This window comes from Trematomus bernacchii, unplaced genomic scaffold (genome assembly GCF_902827165.1).
Source record: "Trematomus bernacchii unplaced genomic scaffold, fTreBer1.1, whole genome shotgun sequence".
Classification (NCBI taxonomy): domain Eukaryota; kingdom Metazoa; phylum Chordata; class Actinopteri; order Perciformes; family Nototheniidae; genus Trematomus; species Trematomus bernacchii.
Genome location: NW_022987705.1, coordinates 3,540,462 through 3,549,621, shown reverse-complemented (window position 1 = coordinate 3,549,621; position 9,160 = coordinate 3,540,462). Strand labels below are relative to the sequence as shown.

The following is a 9,160-nucleotide window of genomic DNA, read 5'->3' as shown; positions in this document are numbered from 1 at the left end:
GCCGTCTTTAAAAAATATGATTGCACAGTTTGTGGCTTGGAAGGCCCCTAGTGTGAGTGCCCAAGCACTGAAAAGGTGATTTTTCTTTTATAGTGTGTCCCTTTTTATAAATCCAATCCAAAATCTCTATTTATTTTGTGTATTAAAGGTGGGGTAGGTAAGTTTGAGAAACCGGCTCGAGATCGCTAGAATTTGAAAATACACAACCGGAGAAAATCTGCCACTTCCTTATAGAGCCCCTCCTCCAACACACACGAACGCGCACATGACCAATGAGGGCACAAGATAAGTTTGTGCACAGATGGAAGGCTGACAGGCAGGTAGGCCATCCAGTTATTTTAGCCGGGCCGGCTCAGATGATTGGTCGTGCTTTTTACAGTACTACGGCTTCCACAGATGACATTTTTTTATGGATTTTTTGTCAAAGCACTTAAGATATTCATTGCTATCGGGATGTTAAGAGCATTCCATGGAATATAACAAAAAGTGTATCTCGAGCCGGTTTCTCAAACTTACCTACCCCACCTTTAATGGAAGATCTTTACGTTATTTTTGTGTATTTAATCAAGCCCATTTGTGTTCAGAACAGGGATACCATGTTATATAAATCTATAGGAAGCATCTGATTTTCTTCAACATAATTAATATTTACCCAGCCATTAACATATGATTGTTTATATATATATATATAGGTCACGATTAATCTTATTTACAAGGGAGACCTGATCAACGGATTCAATCTGCCATTTTAATAAATAAATAAAATAAACACTGTTGCATTTGTTTGTCTTTCATTTGATACTGTCATGATTTATTTCCTCTTTTGATAGCATTGTGAAATATCAAGGTACAGTGGTGAGAATGAGGTCTATGACATAGAATATTTCACACCTCAAAGGTACATTTTCTAGCCCAATGCCCAAAGAAAGGTTCATTTCATCCAGTCTAATTCATTCAATGGCTTCTACTCTCTGTTAAAAAAATTAAATAATTAAAATAAAATCATCTCACATAGAAGGCTTCTCAATACTCTAATTTCCCCTCCTCGACTCCTCGACTCCTCGGTCCTCAGGTAGAGACCCGGAAATGGATTTCAGCGCGCCATGTTGAAGGACATCTAATTTCTCTAAATGTACATCGAGGACCGAGCATCGAGCATCGAGGAGGCTCTCTGGAGGAGCTATGATCGAGGATACACTGATGGGTCCTCCACGGCTCCTCCGCGGATGCATTTCCGGGAACGGTGGAGGCGTGACGCACGGCCGGACTTATCTCAGCCAATGACAGCTCTGCATGCATCCCCTGGATATTATTTTAGTAACTGCTTTCATCGCGACGCGATGTTTACAGTGAGAACAGCTGTGAGGTCCGTGCAGAAAGCAGAGCAGTGTGTAAAATATATATCACTCAGTATAACAGGCCTACATTACTCTCTGTATTTGTATGCTGTAGTTTAGTAGATATCTACAAACAAAGACCTAAGACCATTTAGTGCTTCACATAATAAAATACACAACGGCTGTATCCTGATTATGCTTTAGGAGCTGTAGGTGTGTGTGGTACAGTGTGTAGGTGCGTGTTGTACAGTGCGTAGATGCGGCGGACAGACGGGTCTCAGTTGGTTTGGTGTCCTATGCTTACTTTTAATACTTGTAAATACAACTTTTGTCCCATAATTTCAATTCCCCATTTCAGCGACCAGAGAGAGGGGGGGGATATATCCAGTCTCTGATTGTGTAACGTTATTATGAGAGTGCTCTCATACTTGTTTGATTCTGAAATTGTATATATTTATATAAATATATGTCTGTGTGTGTGTCCGCATCTGTAGCCTGTTATTGTCTCATTATACCGCACTGTCAATGAATTAAAAGTAAATATATAAGTCGTCATGAACACATCTGTCCATCAGACAGAGGGTTGCTGTGCCTCCTGTCATCATTAACGGACGTCTCTTTAAAATGACCGCTCAGAGGAGAGGATTTCTCATTTCTCTAAACGCCTGCTGCTTCCCCTCCTCTCTCCTCGGTTCCCCTCCTCGACTCCTACGCTCGCATCTCCTGTGGGCGGGACTAAGACACGAGGATAGGAGTCGAAGATAGGAGTGAGGAGGGGAAATTAGAGTATTGAGAAGTCTTCATAGAGTCAACCACCAAACCAGTGAGTCACAAATCATGTAGGAAGCGGCCATTGAGGCGTTACCATGTGAAAGTTCATGGACTCAGAAGACCCAGAGCGACAGGAAGGGTCATCAGCAGGGACAAATACCACGGCGAGGACTTGAACATTACGCTGATCGCAGAGCAGATTGGAAGAATCCCTGAAACAGAGCAGAAATTTTGATTAGACATTGTTTCAGGTGTGGTTTGGGAACAGAGATCCCACTACATCAGGGGTGTCCAAACTACGGCCATGGAAAAAAAATTATCGGCCCTCAGCAAATTCAAAAAGTTATTATGAAATATGGCCAACAAATTAAACATCTGCTATTGTACTTCTTAAATATATATGTTCAAATATATAACACAGTATCAACCGACACATTTACACATATGCACACATTAAGAAAAAAAACCCACAACAATCAATAAGCCCAATTTTCTAATAAATTCAGTCAATTAAAGTTGAAAACATCTTCTAACAAATCTTAGTTTATAAGAAAAAAGCCCAATAATACATTTACATAACAACCTTGAAATATACCCTTCATATTTCCACGTATTATAAGCAATTCCTGTTTTAAGGAATGAGCTGCTAACACAATAATTGAAACCCTACGGAGAGCTGTGTGTTTTGTTCATCAATATCAACCATAATTTACCTAAATTTGATAGATTTTTCTAATTTATGAGTTATGAGGCAAAATACCTCGAGTGAGCGGCCCAGCCCTTCGTATATTTTTCTGTATGTGGCCCTCGGTGAAAAAAGTTTGGACACCCCTGCACTACACCCACACTACACCCACACTACACCTACGCTACACCCACGCTACACCCACACTACACCACCTTCACTGGCTGCAAGTAGCTTCAAAACACTGGTACAGGCCTATTGTTCTGTGAAGGGATCCGGTCATAGGCGGATTTTGCGGGGGGGCAGGGGGGGCATTGCCCCCCCTAGTGGCTGAAATATGTTATAGCATTACTACGTCGAAAACTGTTCCAATACAAATATTTCGTATATCAATATTTTAATAAGGTAGGACACTGGTTAATAATATTGTAGCGTGTTCAAGTAACCAAGGGATATAGTAGTTATCAAATAAGTATAAGATGTGCACAGTTATGATACGTTTTACAGTTACGTAATGCACTGTTGTTGGGGGGAGAGACCGCCCCTTCCATATGAGTGTGTGTGTATGGCGGGCATGGAAAAGTCATACTCAGCTTTATTGCTACTGTATCTTAGCACCCCACGCAATAGTTGGGACTGTGTACTGACGTCAGTCAAAAGGTTTGCCCCCCCAAGCGCAAATGTCAAACTCCGCCTATGGATCCGGTCCTTCTTATGCTGCGTTCACACCGGACGCGATGCGACTATTCGCTTCGCTCTAATCGCTCCTATCGCATCGCTCTAAACGCTGGAGGTTCACCGCGGCTGCCAGCTGTGTTTACTCGCATCATTCAAACAAGACGCGCTGGCTCGGGAGCTACAACTACAACAAATGAACATATTTTACCGTGATTAAATTGTAATACACGTTTCTAAATGATGCCGAAGTAACAACATACTGATACCGGTTAGTAACAACCATGAATTAATGCTTTGACAAGTCTGCAGACAAGACGGCAGGCAAAACACCTTTTAAAATGCTTGTTTTCTGAATGAAGATCGGGTCAACCAGGCTAAGCTAACGTTGTATATGCTCATTCCACACTCACAACAACGGCCTACAGACATAAATAAGCAGCGACTGTATTCACCATGACACAGACAGTCTGTGGTTTGTACTTGTTTAACTTTTGTCCAGTTTCTGAACGGATATGAGGAGCTGTGAGCTCTGTGTGCTAACTGCTAACAGCTAACGGCTGATGTTGTGTGGTTGAACGTCAGTGACGGCGGCTGAGATCCTCACCGCTGATTGGCTTCCGCGAGAACGCGTCACGTGAATTTGACGCTCGAGTTGAAAAAATTGAACTCTCGCGTTTAACGCGGCACTGTTCAATCGCCTCAATCGTGTGATTCGCGCTGCGTCCACCGCTTCATGCGCGCCGTCGGAGCGAATTCGCGTCTGTCCACGTCTCTGCATTGACTTTACATGTAATCGCGCCGCCCCCAAACGTCGCATCGCGTCCGGTGTGAACACAGCATTATACATCAAGGACATGGTTAAACGGATGTATAAAGAGAACTGGAAACAGCGTCCGAGGCGGGACCCCTTTCATTCCTAAGAGAGTTGTGATGCGTGAATCCGAAATGACCTGACTGAGAGAGAATAGTGCCAGTATCTGAGCCCATAGAGCGTGCGGTCTTGCGTTTTGTTTAATCCCAGGTGTCCGCTAACATGCATGTTTCCTATCCTTGCTCCAAAATGGTAGAACGAGCTCCCAATTGATACCAAGATAGCAGAAAGTCAACAGATGTTCTGTAGCGAACTGAAAGCTCATCTATTTCGCCTGTACTTTGGCCATTAAACCCCCCGATTTGGCCCATTTGAAGCAAACATATCTGCATTTTTCTTGTACTTATTGTAAATAGCTTAGTCGGATAAAATCTTCCGCTAAATGAAATGAAATGTAGATCCAGAGTTGAATGACCATTTTAATTTTCACTTCATATAGCATTGTAAATTGCATGAAATTATGAGCTGTTTTAGTTTTGTTTTATGTATGTTTTGTGTGTGTGAGGACCCCAGGAAGAATAGCCAATGCTCATGCTAGTGCTAATGGGGATCCTAATAAAGAATAAGAATAAGTGAACTCCACTCACTGTGATGGACGGCCATGCTGTTCTCCAGCCACTTCTCCCCCTGGTACACCCTGCATGTGTAGGTGAAGGGCTTCTCGTCGGCCAGCGGGGCCCAGGTGAGGCGGCACAGGTTGGGGTACACCAAGCTTACGTTGCTCCTCCGGCGGTCCTCTGTGGACACGTAGACCACAGCGTTGGGGAACGTGCTGCCCACCAGGCGGCTGTCCTGCCGGTACTCGCAGTACGGCCCGGGCACCTGGTAGGTGGGGGGGAACTCACAGTCCACCCGCACATTTCGCTCCAGGTACGTTAGACACGGAAACATCTGAGGCCCACGAGGAGCGAACAGAAGCGTATAAAACCAGTTCACTGAAAGAGATGCAAACAGGACAATGTTATTTTTTTTACATGTTGATATTTAAAGGTCCCCTATTATAATGTTTTTCATCAATATATTATAGGTCTCAGATATATACAAAACACTCTGAAGTGTTTGGCTCAAAATACCAAACAGATCATTGCAGCATCCCATAATCCCCTCTGTTTCAGCCCTGTTTCAAAAGTCTGTTACTTTAGATGAAAATAAGGAGCCACCCCCCACGCCCCTCTGAGAGAAATTTGGTTAAAAAGAACACAATGGTTCTCTAGGAGGAGATTCAGGTGATAAGGTGGGGGGGGGGGGGTTACCTTGGTTGGTGATTGGCTAATGGTTACACAAGCCAAAAAATCGTTATGACATCATAAAGTGGACAAAATATGATCAGCTCATTTTCAGACAGGTTTTTATATAAATGGATCAGGACAAAAAGAGAGAGAATCTTTGTTCCTGAAACTTTCAGAATCTCTTTACACAGAGGGGACACATGTTGATGTTGAAAAGACATGAAATAGTGGATTTTGCATAATAGGTGATCTTTAAGTAGCAAAATACAGAAAATAATATGGAACATGTTGCTGTACTGTAGACTGCAAGAGAACTGGGTACTTGTGGGTTATCTGTCACCACTTTAGCGGGTAGCATATTTGCAGTCTGAAAAAAACAAAAAAAGTGGCAACATATAACCCACAAGAACCGAGAACTGTAATCATTTCCACATTCCTGCACAAAACTACCAATTCTAAACATTACACAGCTTTCATTGTAATCCAGACATATTTATATAGGTTTCTTTCATGTTTTCATTATACTTAAACGTGTCTTATATATTTATGTTTCTTGATGTTTGAGGTTTCTTTATTTTCTATTAAATGTATCTTTTAATTGTCATGTTAAGCATTGATACACGAAAGCTTATTCCTTGTGAAAACCTACTTGACAATAAAGCAGATTCTGATTTGAATTTGGGTTTTTTTAAACGAGTTTTCAGGGAGTACAATGATCCCAAACATAAATCCAAAACTGCACAATGACTTCAAGAAATGTGTGCAGCAATGACAGCTTTGAATCTACTATGTTAACTTCTTAGGCTAAAAGCTTGACAACTGCTAACAGAGCTGTAGCTTCAGTCAGAAAGAAAAACAAATATGTTATTCTGAAAGTTAGCTGCTACTGTTAACTCTTTACCTTGATGCTGAGTCACAAACAAATGTACACAATTTATTAATTCAATTATTTACGTCATCATTAATTATTTATTTAATATTGAAAATGTTTTCATGTCAAGAAAATACCAAGTCTAAGGGACACTGTTAGAGCTAATTTGAGATAACGTGACCAACAGTAGCTGCTTATTACACACCCCTTTACAATATTTAACCAGTGTTTGTGACACATTTACATTAAGATGACATCATCCTAGTAAAACTTATTTTTAACTCTGTGGTGAACATGGGTAATGACACCTTTACTGCAGTATTATTGAATGTGTGTCTGTCACCCTAATCACAATATAAAAACACATGCAGGTATTTTATTTACTCAAATACATTTTTACAGATTTTTTTTTGCAACCATTTTCATTTTAAAATGAATCACCCATATCCTGTCATACATCCAACTTGAAACAGCTGAGTGCCCTCCACATTAATAAACATAAACAAACAAAGGATGACACATACTGTGAGTATTTTGATGTGTTACCACAATCCTGCTAAAGAGGATGCAGACGGTGGCGAACAGCTGCAGCTCCATGGCGGATTGGTGAGAGTCTGTCCGATCAGATCAATAACCTTCACAGCACCTCACTGCCTGCCAGAGTTCAACATGGGACAATGAGAAAGTTGCAGCAGAAAAAAACACCAAATGCTACAAAGACAGCCTTAGCATGCATGAAAAAACTGCAGCATCCATCTCCATCAGGCCTGTGTGTGTCCTCGACCGCCGTGATAGTGGGCCCTGTGGTGCTGCTCCGTCTGCAGCCCAAATGCAGATTATGACTACGCCCAATGCAGCAAACTGCCCCTCACTTCATGCGGATATCTGCTCCTTACTGCAGGTGACGGCCATGCAGACTCCTGATATACACGCTAACCCGATCTGCACATGTTACATTCCCTACAATGACATGCCTAAGCTTTTCCCCACACTCTGCAGATGAGTCTTACCTGGCAATGTGCTCGCTGTCCCGTGGTGGAGCTGCGCCGGTGTGCCGGTATGCGGAGGAGCAGCAGCAGCAGAGCTTTCTGTTGGACTGAGGACAGACTATTGCTCCGTCTGTACGTAGGCACTCAAACGCGCACACATCAGCTTCACAGGAACATATCCTTAAGTTATTGCACAGAAACATCCAGGAGCAGGGAAATTCATCCCACTTTCCTTCTATTTATCAGGTAGAAAAGTTAAGAGTTTGTAGCAGAGATGTAATGCTCATTAACCCCTGACGTTTGGCTCAAGCTTCACGAGGAGGTGATGTCCTCCTACATTAAAAGTGTCGTGTGGGACTTTATACATGAAAGCTATCAATTTAAAAACTTTAAAAAATAATATCACCACTCATCCAGATGTTAATGGTTTTTGGAGAGCTGTCATGTCTTGGTGCAAGAGAAGAGTTCCCTCTGCAGGACAGAAACTGGAACAGCACCATAAATATGACAAACAGTTGGAAGAAGCCACAAATGGTGACATCTAGTGTAAAAAGAAAGGTGTGGTGAAAGGACATTCAAACCTAATTTCACTTAAAGGTGGGGTATGTAATTTTGGAGAAACCAGCTCGAGTGCGCTAGAATTTGAAAGTACACAACCGGAAAAAATCTGCCTCTTCCTTCAGACTTCCTCAGAACACACACGAACGCGCACATGACCAATGAGGGCACGAGAGAAGTTTGTGCACAGATGGAAGGCTGACAGGCAGGTAGGCCATCCAGTTATTTTAGCCGGGCCGGCTCAGATGATTGGTCGTGCTTTTTACAGTACTACGGCTTCCACAGATGAAATGTTTTTATGTATTTATTGTCAAAGCATTTAATATATTCATTGCTATCGGGATGTTAAGAGCATTCCATGGAATATAACAAAAAGTGTTTCTGAAATAAATTACATACCCCACCTTTAATCAGAGTTTTTTTTAGATAACTTTATTTCTAAATGTCTTCTCTCCACTTTCATACCATTCATTGACTAAAGGCCTGTGGAGTGTTTAAGCATATTGAAAGGTTATATTTCTGACCTCTGCAGTAGTTTTTACACTGCAATATTCAAATCAAATCAAATCAAGTTTTATTTATATAGCACATTTTTAAACGATTTTTGGTCGAGCCAAAGTGCTGTACATATAATAAAAATATATAATAATAATATTGGTCTGATAACAGACAGAGACTTACAACATTTGATCTGTTCTTGTTGTTTAATATTCAAATGGACCATAGTTTATTTAATAGCTCCTCTATAGCAGAAGGGGGAGTTTTTTTGTGAATGAATTCCAACTGTTAACATGGGACAGGACAATAAAGTTACACACACAGCCCCAGAAAACAATTACTGATTAAAGAAAATCATCGTACTATCCTTATACATGTAGAGATACAAATTAAACATGCAAGAGAAATAAGACGCTCAAAAGTAGGAGACATGGTGAAAAACAGTGAATGGGCATTTCTTCTACCATGTTAGCAATTTATGATAATCCAGTCAGTCTTTTGTTAGGATACCTGATCAATGATATAAGTCATTGCTTATTAAAGGACACAGTCTGCTTTTTGGACCATCAGACTTTCCACACACTTTGCAGAGAGGGAAGTCTGCAGCAGCAAATTGCTTTAAGATCATTTTATTCAAAATAAAAGGGATTTATATGTAATGGGAAATCAATCA

The 9,160-nt window shown here is 41.2% G+C and overlaps 1 protein-coding gene across 1 annotated transcript; it reads right to left on the bottom strand.

Moving 5' to 3' along the window:
* Positions 1 to 2,011: 2,011 nt before the first annotated feature.
* Positions 2,012 to 7,488, bottom strand: si:ch211-215c18.3. The gene is made up of 4 exons (XM_034140437.1): positions 7,453 to 7,488; positions 6,967 to 7,096; positions 4,930 to 5,277; positions 2,012 to 2,320 (listed from the first exon to the last, which is right to left on the bottom strand). The coding sequence occupies exons 2-4, from the start codon at positions 7,037 to 7,039 to the stop codon at positions 2,214 to 2,216; spliced, it is 528 nt and encodes a 175-aa protein (XP_033996328.1). The 5' UTR covers positions 7,040 to 7,096; positions 7,453 to 7,488; the 3' UTR covers positions 2,012 to 2,213.
* Between the last annotated feature and the right edge of the window lie 1,672 nt (positions 7,489 to 9,160).

Bases quoted from the DNA above. Each gene is read 5' to 3' on its own strand.
- si:ch211-215c18.3 (XM_034140437.1), bottom strand. From the start codon at position 7,039: ATGGAGCTGCAGCTGTTCGCCACCGTCTGCATCCTCTTTAGCAGGATT. The intron at 5,278-6,966 runs GTATGTGTCATC...CATCTCTTTCAG, and splicing joins AACACATCAAAATACTCACA to TGAACTGGTTTTATACGCTT. The intron at 2,321-4,929 runs GTGAGTGGAGTT...GCTCTGTTTCAG, and splicing joins CAGCATGGCCGTCCATCACA to GGATTCTTCCAATCTGCTCT.